The sequence below is a fragment of the Eupeodes corollae genome, chromosome 2 (assembly GCF_945859685.1).
Source record: "Eupeodes corollae chromosome 2, idEupCoro1.1, whole genome shotgun sequence".
In the NCBI taxonomy this organism is placed as follows: Eukaryota; Metazoa; Arthropoda; class Insecta; order Diptera; family Syrphidae; genus Eupeodes; species Eupeodes corollae.
In genome coordinates this window covers 74,542,975-74,556,954 of record NC_079148.1, presented here as the reverse complement: position 1 = coordinate 74,556,954, position 13,980 = coordinate 74,542,975, and the positions used below count along the sequence as shown (strand labels likewise).

Sequence of the window (13,980 nt, the reverse complement as noted above, 5' to 3'; positions counted from 1 at the left end):
ATCGTCAAAAGTCGAGAACCCGTAGAGATATTGACTTAAAATTTGTTTTCAAGATATTTTCAAAATATTCCATGTGTCTCAAAATTTTAAAATGTCATTTAATATCTTAAAAAAATCTTATTTTTTCAAATTTTTAAATTGAAAATATTTAGAGCGTTTTAAACACATTTGTTTGCATTTAAAACAAAACTTAAGACTTTAAAAATATTTAAAGTATGCAGTTAATAATATGTTACATTTCAATTTTGTAGAAAAAAAAAAAAAATCAAATGGGGTGGCGCAACAGTCCGTTGTGAACCAGGGCCTAGTGACTTACAACTCTCAACCATTCCTGTGTGCGAGTACTGTTGTCAGGAATAGTAGGGACCTACAATTTAAGGCCGAATCCGAACGGCTAATTTGAGAAAGCACTTTTTCATGACAAGAATTACTCTTGAAGGAATTGTCAATTCCTCGCAAGAGGCAGTACCCGCGAAAATTAATTTTTTAAATTAAGGTGGCACAGGCAGGGATTGAACCCAAGACCCCTTGCATGACAGTCCAACGCACTAACCATCATGCCACGGGTACTACAATTTTGTAGAAAAACGATGATAAATTTTTGAGATATCGAGGTAGGGATCGAACCCAAAACCTCTCACATGACAGTCCAACTCACTGTTTTTGTTTGTATTTTTTTTAAATTCATTTTTATCAATTTGTTCTTAAAGGTATCTTAAAGCTAGACAAAAATTCATACAACTAGCCTAATTAACCATATTTTACAACTAACTTACTGGTCCCATACGGACACTCTAAGTTAAAAAATAATACTTAGTTCTAATGCCTTTCGGCCTTAAGATCTATGTTACTGTAATTCATTTTATTTATCTTATTTATTAGAAAATTAAAAAAAACTAATATGTATCAATATTCTTTTACATTTTTACTTAAAAACTTCTTAAAACTAGAACAACCACAGGAGCTAATCTAACTATCTAACGTTTTTTTCCTTATTCAATATTTTTTTTTAATTTATTTTTGTGCCACCAAAACTTAAAATTAGACCCTTAAACTATAAAACAAGTATGTAAGCCAGCCAAGGCTCAAAACCCCATTCCGACTATCCACTATCAAGTGCCGATTGCAGCCACCAAAACTGGATTTCCTGCTTCACCCTATCAGTTAGGTCCCGTTCGGATACAACCCTACTGCATCTAAGAAGCTCTGTTCCGCCTTGTGCGATGACGTCCCGATTGTACACAAGTCGCCTATCCACGGTTCGTCGTCTGGCGTGGTAGATTAGCGGAACTGGCAGTCTATCCTGTATCAGACCGCATCTATCTAAAAAGAGGAATGCCTCTGGTGGAATGAAGCCGCTCAAGCGTGCACTCTCTAAATACTCGTCGTTCGGATAGAATGCCCCGAAAATTAAATGTAACCTCGAACGAGTTTTATCACGAAATTGTCAATTCTTTTGATTCGAGCCCCGTTGTAGGACCTCGTTAGAATAGTAATGCACGTAAGAAGATTCGGCTGTTCGATATAAGCCGGCACAGCGTCCTTAACACTGCCGCTCGAAGACCTGAACACTGGACACCCATAAACATCAACGGCCGTATGAGGGCCATGCAGCAAATTATCTTCACTCTGGGGTCAAGCCGACTGCTGTAAAACAGCCGTTTTGTCAGAAAGAAGGCTCCTGTGGCCCTTTTCAGAGCAGCATTTATATGTCCGTTGAAATATATTTACTGGCCAGATAGTTCAACGCACTAATCATCATGCCACGGGCAATACAAACATATTTTGGTTTAATTGAAAGAAGCCAAATTAAATATATAATTTCGTTCTTGAGAAAATTCTAATTTTGGATTTTTGACAAAAAAAACTGTTATTTTTAGTCCTAAAAAGCTTTCAAAAAGCACCTAACGCGAAACTGCTTAAAACCTTAATTTAGAAATGTTTAGTCAATCAACCCCACAGCTGTGAGGCTAGGACAGACAGATAGTCGGACGGAACCGAGAAACCCATTTTTTTCAACTTCTCTACCATCGTTATGTCATGTTTTATTAAAAACACGAGCTAAATTAAAAAAAAAAAAACTGAACAAAAATATTTGTCATCTCCAATATTTTACGAATACAAAAAAATAATTTTATCTCCAAAACAATTTTTTTTGCAACAAAGAATAACGTTTTTGACATCTGGTAAAATTTTGAGAAAAATCGAATTGACTATTTAATTTAAAAAAAGCATTACTGAAAGTTGGTAAAAATTGATTTTGGACTTACATGTCTTTTTAAAAATTTGAAATATTGGCTTTAAACTAATTTTTTCTGTTAAAAAAATATTGTTTTTAACATTCAATACAAATTTGAGAAAATTTTAATTGACAGTTTTTTTTACAAAAAATAAAAACCTAAAAAAAACAATACCAAAACTTTTAAGCTTTTCAAAAATTAAAAATATTGTCTTCAAATGTTTTTTTTATTTCACACCAAAAAAATTTTTTTCGATAGTCAATAGTTTTCTTTATAAAAATCCACTAGTCCTTTTTCCATAAAAAAAAATAAACAAATTTAAGAAATGGTACTAAAATTGGTTACATTTTTTTTCCCACTAAAAATCTATTTAACAAAACTAAATTTTGAAATTAAACTATTTCCTGATATGAAAAATATTGTTGGTAATTTAAAAATTTTTACGAACATTTCATCTGATGACTTTTTAACACAACACGAAAACCTACAAACTTTGAAGCAAGACAAATCGACAGACGGGATGGGAAGTTATCAGTGTGGGTCGCATCCCAACCTCATTTTTTATTTTATTTTATCGTATGCAAGAAATCTCGGCCTTGAAACATTGATCACAATAACTTTCTATGGGAAGTTAATATGGGAAAGCGCTCACTTTGGAAATTTGCATACAAAATTAAAACTTTATTCCGAAAAAATCTCTTATTACTAAATTCAAGAAATTATTTTCCCTTAATCTTGTAGATCGGAATTAGAAAAAAAAGTAGACTTAGACTTTGACCAGCCCAGTTTGTTATAAGAATTTTAACCGATTTCAATTCAAGGATACATACATATACATATTTTGTAAGTATTGTAAGAAGTTATAATATAAAGAAACGAAAAAAAAATTTTAAAATCATTTCTAGAGTTTTTCAGTCAGTATTGTATTAGATTACGAGAATTTTGTTTGGTAAATATACATAAAATGTATGCAACATCTTTGTCTTAACTCTTTTTATGGCTTGTATTTGTCACGTTCTTACTTAATTGTCTGATGTTAACCTTAATTTATTTACTCAAAAAAATAAATTGCCTTTTCTCAAAGGGATTACATTTTAAATTCTAAATAAAGCACTTAGAAAACATTGGAATATTTCCAGTGCTTTATTTATGATGGTTTTGAAGACCTTAGTAAATGCTTATATGTTAAAAAAAACGTACTTACCCCAAGCTCAACGTACATGATGTAAATTGGATATGGTAAAGCTATAACCATTCCCGTAAGCCATGTTGCACAACAACAAACGAAAGCTGGCAAACGACCTCGCATTGGATCACTCAGCCATCTCATCCTGTCCCAAGCAATGAGGATGTGTGAAATCATGGCCACATGCAAGGGTATATCCTGTTAAGTTTTATGTATGTTGATATATTGGACATCGTCGTACGAAAAAATATGTGTTTATTTAATGTTAGTGCCGTAATATGGAAGTAAAAACAAAAACAATTAATATTGATTATTTTTTGTATAAATCTGTTTTGTATTACAATCAAATTATTTTCTTCTTCCCAAATTTTAAGGCTCTATAAACAATGACATTTGTTTGTACCTTGTAAATTATAGAAGGAACATTTTGTCAGAAAAACTTAATCTTTTTAAATGTAAGAATTAAAGGCAGACGTTTACACACCTTGTATGTGTAGTTTTTTTTTTCAAAGAGTGTCCTAAAAATGTTTGAACTTCTGAAATGTTAAAGACAAACCTACCAAACTTGAATTAAGTTAACATTGATTACGATAACTTCTACGTTCATGTTAATGCGATAAGTAATATTGATCTTTCATCAATTGATGGTATCATCATGTGGACTAAGTCAGTTCAAAGAAGTGAAAAATCGTTTAGGCCAAACACTGGGTGCTGAAAGTCCAGTATTAGCTGTAAAACTAATAAATAAAGATTTACATTATCCCGCATTAGATATTGCGCTTAACTGAAACCTACCTTCTCCATATAATAATGCTTTAAACAAACTTGAGATTAATTTAAGTACGTGTAATTTTACAGAACTTTTAAACTTGCAACTCTAATCAAGTGTTTTTTAATTGCAATATTAACGATAAGTGTAACGTTTTTTATAATAAACTCTTAAGCTGTTTTAACATAGCAATTCCTCTTATAAAGGCTCGTAGTAACTCCAATTATAACACCATGGTTTGATTCACATCTCAAAAACATACAAAATAAAAGGAACACAACTTGGCTACCAAAACTATGTCAGATTCACCGTCAACTAGTCATGAGCGTCAGGTTTTCGCAAACATCTTTGCAAGCTTCTTTAAAGAAGCTCTCATAGATGCAAAAGATGACAACAGTTACAGTTTTTCTACTTCTTTTGAATGAAATTTTCCTCACTTGAATTCAAATAATTTTGAAATAAACGGAGATACTGTTGCGCAGAATATCACGAAATTTGGATAAGTGTTTTAGTCCAGGCCATGATGGTGTACCATCAATGTTGATTTTTTATCATATCCGTTAAGTGTTCAAGTGAAAATGGTCCTGAAAATTAAGTAATGCACTACAGACCTAAAGCTTAATTATCTGTTTTTATTTTGATAACTTTAATTTAAAGTTTTTTTTTATAAAGTTTACAAACCAAAAATAAAAAGCATCTTTCCTTCCCTTTAAATTGCACAATAACCATATAATTGGTAAGTTATCTCTAAAAGGTATAAAATTCAGCTGCATAACTTCACCTCTCAATTAAACCATCATTGAAATTTCGACAATGCTATTATTGTCCCTAAATAATTCCTCTATTACAAGTTGTGATTTAGTTGTCAGTAGAGCTACCTGTATATAGGTGATGTGGCGTCATTCAAGTATTTCTCTCGTTGTTTTATGTCCACTACGGAAATGAGGTAGTATAAAGAAGCCTTTAAATCACCCTGATTATTAAACAAAAGGTTAAGCTCCATTTCACATTCTCTTGACAAATGTATCCAACCAGCACACCAACTTGTTTTGGTTCGTATTACTTGAAGCGCTGCTATCTTCGGAAGCATATTATTGCTCGTCACCATAACTCTCAAGATATAATCGACTTGCATTTTCAGGGTTCGTATGAACATAGGTGATAATCCTGATTCCAACATAATAACATAGTTGGGTGATTTGAAAATTCGCTTTATAAAGTATTGGAGAAGTTTCTCAATTGTTTCGTTCCCCAAGTTTGTGCCGCGTTAAACATGACAGACTCAGATACCGCTTCAAATATCTTGAACTTGCTGCTATGTTCTATACTTTTATCTTTTCCAAGTTGCACTAATTGCACCTTTAGACTTAACTAGTTTCTCTCTTTGATGAATTTCCACGCCCAAATTTTTAGTTAAGTGAACTCCAAGGAATTTGAATTCCGTGATAACTTCAACGACCGCTCCATTATAGATCCATTTTTCCTTCGCGGTCTCCTCCAGTTCAAAAATCAAAATTTCGCACTTATTAACATTAACCATCAAACTCCAAAGCCCAAACTATTGATAAAGGCGGTTTATCATTAACTGTAACGATTCGGGTGATGCTGCCAAAAGAACAATGTCGTCCGCAAACAGCAATTCTTTTATTATTTATCCGGCGAAGTCTATGCCATTATGGCGGAGGGCATTACAATACAAAATTTCTCGTGTGAACACTCGCCACAGTTTGAGAAGCTATGTTGTCACTTTGCAATAGGTTTCCACCATCGCTGTTTCGATCTTCAAGAGCTGTCCAATCATAAGTGTCACCATCCAGCTGTTTGAGCATCAACAAACCATTTACTACAAATTAAAAGCATTTCTCCTCTCATTTGACTTTTGATATTCAGATTTCGAGAACTTATATGTGACGTAAGCTTGGATTTTGAACGAAGTTCCTAGAATAAATCTTCTCTGTTGGACATTTCAACTAGAGTTATTTGATGTGCAGTAGTTATTTTAGATGTATTAGATGTCTGAAGAGATCTAGACAAATTTCTTTAGCTTTCTCCACCGCATCCTGGCACTGGGTATTAGCCGTCGGAGGTTGCAGATGCACTATGACATTCCTCTTATTTTCCTTCTTTTCAGGTAATTTTACCTGTTTCTCGAGCGAAACACATCTGGACTCCATTTTGTTCAGTTGAGTCGCCAATTCTGCATTGCTTTGTTTAAAAGTAGTAATCTCTGTTCTGATTCCTTCAATATCAGATTTGGTTGCAACTTCTTTTAGCTTGACATCTAACAAATTAGCCATGGAATTCTGTAAAATTTTATCCAGGTAAACTGCCAAGTTCCCAACCGGCGGTGCTTTATTTTTGAATGTAGTACTCGATGAATTCGATTTTGGTGAAGACATTTCGATAAACGTTCTTTTTGATGGGTTTTGTTCGTTCATATTCATGCGATCGAGTCAGAGTTACTCACTCAATAACTTTAAAAACTATTGAAGTAATACTAATTGTCAGGTCAATTTAGACAACAAAAAATATATTTAAAAGAAAAAACACTGTTGTTAATATTAAAATAAAAATTATTTATGTATTCCATTATTTTCATTCATTGTATAAAATTTTCAGCATGGTTTCATGAAACAGAGATCAAGAGTTTCCAATTTATTCAATTTCACGTACTTTTGTTTGAAAAGCGTGAATAAGTCGATTGTGTACTTAGTGATTAAAGTAGAGCCTTTTACAAGTTGTTTCAAGATACATTTATTTTCAATCAAAGTTTTACAAACTTCTTAAATGGGTTTTCATCGTACTTACGAGTATACAGTACATTCGTTTTTTATATCGTAGTTGTAAATTCTGGCATCTCTCAGGGAAGCCATTTAGGTCCAATTTTATACGGATAGCATTAGGTTTTTAAAAAGTATAAAATCAATTTCCGACTATTTTCTTTTGCAAGTAGATTTTTTAATATTTACGGAATGGTGCAGTAAAAATCGTTTGGTATTAAATGTTGACAAGTGTAAAACCATGAGTTTTAGACGCAAAAAGTTCGCTTTGATTTTAATTATACGTTTGCTACATGTAGAGTCTATATGTTTTCTGATTAATTTATTATTCTTGATCCCAAGTTAACTTTTAATTAGTAGGATCCTAGCATTTATGAAGCGATTCGGTCGCGTTTTCCACAGAACGAAAAAAGTCATCGTATTGACTATTTGGTAGTCAATATTCCGCCAATAATTGCGATAGTCCAAAAAACAATTTTTGGTTGTCACTTTTGGGATCCGAAGTTTTTTTTAAAGTTTGACAACTTGGATCGAAGGAAATTGTCATATTACCTGATGTGGTAGTCAATACGACAATTGCGGTAGTCAATATGGAAATTTTTGTTGAAAACCGAAATCTAGTTTGACTACCGGGTAGTCAATATAACAATCGTCGATAGTCAATTTTGGTAGTCATTATGACAACCAAATTGTCATATTGACTACAGAAGTTGTTCTATGGACTTATTTTGTTGACTACAAAAATTAACAATCTAAGATTGTTCAATTGATTATCCAGTAGTCTATTTTTTAAAATAAGGTTGTCATATTGACTAGTTTGGTAGTCAATGTGACAATTTGGCCAAATTTTAAGTTGACGATCGTTAATAGGACAACTTATTTTCTGTGTCCATGACACTTACGTTTTTAAGCTTCTCTTTGTTTCATTTGTAAGATCTGTACTTGGTTATAATTGTATAGTGAGATCACCTTACTACTTGATTCATATAACAAAGTTTGAAGAAATTCAGAGAAAATGTATGCGTTTTTTTCTTCTTTTTCCCCCTCACTCTCAGAGGATAGCTTTAATAAACCTTCCAACACTCACTAGTCATAGAAGGTTTTTGCAATTTGGTTTTATAATTTTAATAATTAATGGGCCAATATCATCACAATCGGTTTTCTGTTACTTAAATTTTAATTTTTGTCGAGCATGTATAAGACTACGGCACAACTTCTGCCATATATTCAGTAAACCAAACTAGGGTGCAAATAGCCTCCTGAATTAATTGATTTCAATATATAATAAATGTTACTTTTGTATAGGGTCTATAAATGATAAACTCAAATGCATTAAATTTAAAACTATGACCTTTAACAGCTTAGAATAATGAATTAAGGGTATGTAGAAATCTTGTTCCTGTTATAATTTTATGAATTGAAATAAATAAACAAGAAAAGGATTATAACTGGGAAAGAACAATGTTCACCTACAGACAAGACTAGTTTACATAAAGAAACAAAAGTTTGTGTCTCAAGGGGGTATTCTGGTCTAGAGACATGAATTTTAGGTAATTTTTGAAGTGCTGTAGAAAAAAGCAAGCAACAATTTTACCATACATTTTTTTATACATTATTTATTCACATTAGAAGCATAAACAAAAATAAAAAGTAAAAAAAAATCAATATTCAGCTGATGGAGTGGTCCGTCTCAAAAATTTGGTGCGTAACCATACCCACGATTTTAACTCTCCTAGAAATCTGAAATCAAAAACTAAAAAAGATCTACAATAATGTCGCAATGTCTGGAACTACGGAAAAGTTACAAACATTTTTTTTTACAAAATGGCGACTGCCTAAACAAAAAAAAAATGTACCACTCTTTTGAACATTCTTCGATTTGTTAAAAATAGTAAAAATACAAATTTGGGGATAGCCGTAGTTCCGGACGTAGACAAGTCTCTAAAGAAGACTCTCTTAAAATTTCAAGTAAATCGGTTAAACAGAACCTGAGAAATCGTGGGTATCAGAATCAAAAAGACAGTTCTGAGAAAAACGCGTTTTAAGTACCCCATTATGTCTTTTGTTCTATTAGTTGCAGCCCAACCGATTTGGATGGCTGCTCAGCCAAATACTTATTTCTCCGAAAATAATTTGAATTCGGGAAAATCCTCTCGTAGACATATTCTTAAATAGTTAAAGTGTGAAAATATGAAACAAAAAAAAAATAGATTTTTTTTTATTTCAAGACCAGAATACCCCCTTAAGAACATCATATTGCAATTGCAATGTTATATTGTTATTGACATCTTTGAATCTAGATGAAGAGTTTTCTTTTATATAACACCAGTATTGTCTGTTTGTAAGAAATACAAAAATTAAACATGGGCATATTCTACCAAGACTGTTTTGTGTCTCTTGCGAACCTCACCTAACCTATGTATTCATTCTTGGTACGACAAATATTTTGAGTGTTGATAGTTGACATCTATAGATTTATAAAAGATTGACGCAGACGGACTTCTACTAGGTACTTCATTGTATACAGTGTACCCCAAATTGTTTGCATTATTTTAGTTTTAGGAAAAACATTATGATATTTGTTGTAAACAATTGACTTACCTGTAGCATTGGCAGGAAAAAACACAAAAAGTTCCCAAACACCCAGTTCTGAATCATCATCACTGTCAGCGAAATTGGCAGCACAATTGCACACTGCACAAAATGACACAGTGCCAAATTTGTTATAAACGCATGCGTGACATCCTTGTAAAGTTTATGGTACATTACGTAAGCAATAATCGAAACATTCATCACGATACCCAAAATCGCCAGAATCGCATATTGCAACAAAAAGATCCAATAAATCGACTTGATGCTTGACTTCATTATTGGCCTGTTGTACTTCTCAAAAGCCACTGTATCATTTATATGACCAGCAACTAGCCTGGCCATTATTATAAAATATTGATCTGCAAGATCTATTAACTTTAAATAGTACTTTGATTATGTTAAGAATCTGGAAAACCTACCCTCGTCATTGCCGCCATTATTGATGGCAGGCAACGTGCTGCGGAGGCTCCCTGCGGCCTTTGTTGGCATTGAATGTCTTGTATCTTCTGAAATTGAACAAAGATAAAGAAAAACGAATATTAAAAAAGGGAATTTTTTAGTCTTCGTTGTGTTTTGTTTGGAGTTCTAAATAAATACTTTTTTTATTCAATTTCCAGGTTATTGATTGACTTTTTTGTCAATATGTCAAAGTGTCCTGTCTCTATCTTCCAATATTTAATCAACGTAGATTCATAAGAGTGTTGCTTTTATCTCTCCCAAGGGAATGAATACGAAAAAAATGCTTCGCTGGGTTTTTTTTTTGTGGAAATGTCGAATTTTAATTTATCACACTTCACAATTGAAAATAATATATCAATAAAAGATTCAGCACATGAAGAATTTTATTTGTTCAAAGAACACTCAAAAAAATTATACTCTTCAAGTATAATACAGCACTAAATTAGTTCAATAATAAAGAACATATGAAGTAAAATATATTAAAATCTTTTAAACAGTATACATTACCTGCACCAATATTAAATGGACTGATCAACAAAATTACGTTTGTTTTCTGTCCCACTAACAAAGCAATAATTTTTTAAATGATTCAGATGTCCTTAATTCGAATTTCATCTAAAATTTTGTAAATGTCCCAAATTCGAATCTTAACATTTTTCTATCCCACCAGGTTAAAAAATGCTAAATAACCAATAACGGGGTTTTGAGTTATGTTATGAGTTTCTATTTCACAATAAAAAAAGAGGCTGGGATGCGACCCACACTGATAACTTCCCATCCCGTCTATCGATTTGTCTTGCTTAAAAGTTTGTCTATATGTACTAGTATCAATTTTACCAAATTTGCGTACTATTTTTTGTAGATTTTATTTTTTATGAAAAAACGGACTGTTGGATTTTTATATAAAAATCATTTAATATTGAAAACAATATTTTCTGTAAAATAAATAAGTTTGAAGCCAATATCTAAATTTTTTGAAAAGATATTTGAGTCGAAAATCATTTTTTACCATCTTTTATACATTTTTTTAGGTTTTTATTTTTTGTAAAAAAACTATCAATTCGATTTTTCTCAAAATTTCACCGAATGTTGAAAACAATATTTCTTATAAGATAAAATTAGTTTGAAGCCAATTATTAAAATTTTTGAAAAGATATTTGAGTCGAAAATCAATTTTTACCAACTTTTATACATTTTTTTTTTTGGTTTTTATTTTTTTGTAAAAAAACTATCAATTCAATTTTTTTCAAACTTTAACTGAATGTTGACAACTAGATTTTTTGAAAGATAAAAGTAAATTAAAGCCAATATCTCAAAGTTTTGAAAAGATATTTGAGTCGAAAATCAATTTATACCAACTTGTATTAATTTTTTTTTCGGGTTTTAATTTTTGTAAAAAAATTGTCAATTCGATTTTATTCAAAATTTTACTGAATGTTGACAACAATACTTTTTGAAAGATAAAAGTAAATTAAAGCCAATATCTCAAAGTTTTGAAAAGATATTTGAGTCGATATTCAATTTTTATCAACTTTTGTTATTTTTTTTCGGTTTTTAATTTTTTGTAAAAAAAAACTATTAATTCGATTTTTTTTTCAAAATCTTACTGCACGTTGAAAATAATAGTTTTTGAAAGATAAAAGTGAATTTAAGCCAATATCTAAAAGTTTTGAAAAGATATTTGAGTCGAAAATGAATTTTTACCAACTTTTATTATTACTTTTTTAGGTTTTTATTTTTTGTAAGAAAACTATCAATTCGATTTTTTTCAAAATTTTATCGAATGTTGAAAACAATATTTTTTATAAGATAAATAAGTTCTAAGCCTAAATTTCAAGTTTTTGAAAAGATATTTGAATCGATATTCAATTTTTACCAACTTTGAGTAATGTTTTTTTAGATAAAAAAAAAACTGTCCATTCGATTTTTCTCAAAATTTTATCAGATTTCAAAAACATTGTTCTCCGTTGTTCATAATAGTTTTGGAGATGAAATTATATTTAAGTCGTTAAATTTTGGAGGTGACAAATTTTTTTTCAGTTTTTTTGATTTATAAAAAAACCGTTAGATAGATTTTTTTCAAAAAATATACTTCTTTGAGATCACGTTACAATTTATTAAATAAAATTTAATTCAAGTCTCTAACGTTTTTGGTTCGCAAGATATTTAGGGTTAACCAAAATGTTCACCTTTTTTTTAAACTGCTATGGTAAAAAAAACCACCCACGCAATTTTCTTGAGATCCCTTTCTGCATCTTTCTGCCTTATTATCTGTATAACAAAATTTATTTGGCGTAGATATCTCTTCTGGTTCTTGAGCTATGGACAACGAAAAAAACGTCGCGAACGTACGTACGTACGTACACACGCACGCACAGACATCTTTCTAAAAATCTTTTATTTCGACTCTATTGGCCTTGAAACGTCGAGAAATGTCAAAATTTTCAATTTGACAAATCGGACCCATTACAATAACTTCCTATGGGAAGTTAAAAATAAATAAATTGGGTGGCGCAACAGTCCGTTGTGAACCAGGGCCTAGTGACTTACAACTCGCAACCATTCCTGTGTGCGAGTACTGTTGTCAGGAATGGAAGGGACCTACAATTTTTGGCCGAATCCGAACGGCTAATTTGAGAAAGCACTTTTTCATGACAAGAATTACTCTTGAAGGAATTGTCAATTCCACGCAAGAGGCAGTACCCGCGAAAATTATTTTTTTTTTTAAATTAAGGTGGCACAGGCAGGGATTGAACCCAAGACCCCTTGCATGACAGTCCAACGCACTAACAATCATGCCACGGGTACTACACAATATATGAAGTTTTAAAAATAAACTGTGAATTTGATACTTTCATTGTTTTAGAAAACTACATTTTGGAATTAATCTTAAGTACTCATTTCGAATGCAAATTTCAATTTGAATTATTTGCTCAAATCTCAAAAGCACCCGTTTTTAACGTTATTTTTTATATTTTTAAATACATTTTAAAAACTTGATATAAAAGACTTGTGTAGACAACAGATTCGCTTCAAGAACAAAACATACTTTCAAACCGTTTTGCCTTTTTCTGTTGATAGCTGTTTAAGTGTTTCTTTCAAATATTTTTAAGTCAGAAGAAGTTTTTTCGAATATTATATGAAATAAAATAAATATTTCAACAGATTATTGGAAAAAGGGATCATATGTTTGGAAAACAGTCAAGTTTTTGAAAATTTAAAATGAAACAACAACAACTTGTGTTTGCTACCACCAAGTTCATAGGCTGGAGTTATAGCTATTTCACGGGGACCAACAAGATCATCAGACTCCTTTAGTGGTGCTTAATCGCTTTATGTTCAATTTAATTTTTGAAGAACTTTTGCCCGAGCTGGGCTTGAACAAGCGATCTAGCGAGTAAGGAGCTAGTGCACTACGCCACCGCACCCACATGAAAGTTGTAAGCCAATTACAGGTTTTTTCGTTCTATCGAACTATACTGAACCGATTAGCATTTTTCTAGTTTGTATTGACACAAAAAAACTTAGATAGCCTCAAAAAGCCTTTTATAATAAATTTTAAAAATTAATATCTCAAAAACCTGACGTGATACATTCATTTTGAAGTCAGATTTGAATTAATGCCTTCAGGACCAATCACGAGAGTTCAATTTTATTTCTAGGAAGAAAACCTTGTTACTTAAAAGTAACTTTACCATTTTCTGTTTAGTATTCAGTCAGTCTTAGTTTTTCAAAGACATGAAAGATAACTTATTACTTAAGTCAAATAATTGTTTTTCTGTATTTTATTAATTGAAGAACATTAAACATTAAATTGTAATAATTTAATTTTCTTGTTTTTGAAATTTGACCGTGAATATCAAAAAATATTTCTTGAAGTTAAATTAACCTAGAATTTTTTGCTAAGTGTATAAGAGATAATACATTCATTTGATATTGCCTCAAAATCCACAT

The 13,980-nt window shown here is 31.3% G+C and overlaps 1 protein-coding gene across 3 annotated transcripts in view; it reads right to left on the bottom strand.

The window, feature by feature from the left end:
- The window catches only part of LOC129946533 (uncharacterized), a 152,313-nt gene that overhangs the window by 32,955 nt on the left and 105,378 nt on the right, over nt 1–13,980 (bottom strand). For 2 of the 3 annotated variants that reach the window (XM_056056753.1, XM_056056754.1), the window contains 3 exons: nt 9,987–10,073; nt 9,577–9,935; nt 3,445–3,624 (listed from right to left, as the gene is read on the bottom strand). In XM_056056753.1, the coding sequence (XP_055912728.1) occupies nt 3,445–3,624; nt 9,577–9,935; nt 9,987–10,056 (609 nt within the window). In that variant the 5' untranslated portion in view covers nt 10,057–10,073. The remainder of the gene's footprint in view (nt 1–3,444; nt 3,625–9,576; nt 9,936–9,986; nt 10,074–13,980) is intronic. The other variant, XM_056056755.1, reaches the window with a different exon arrangement.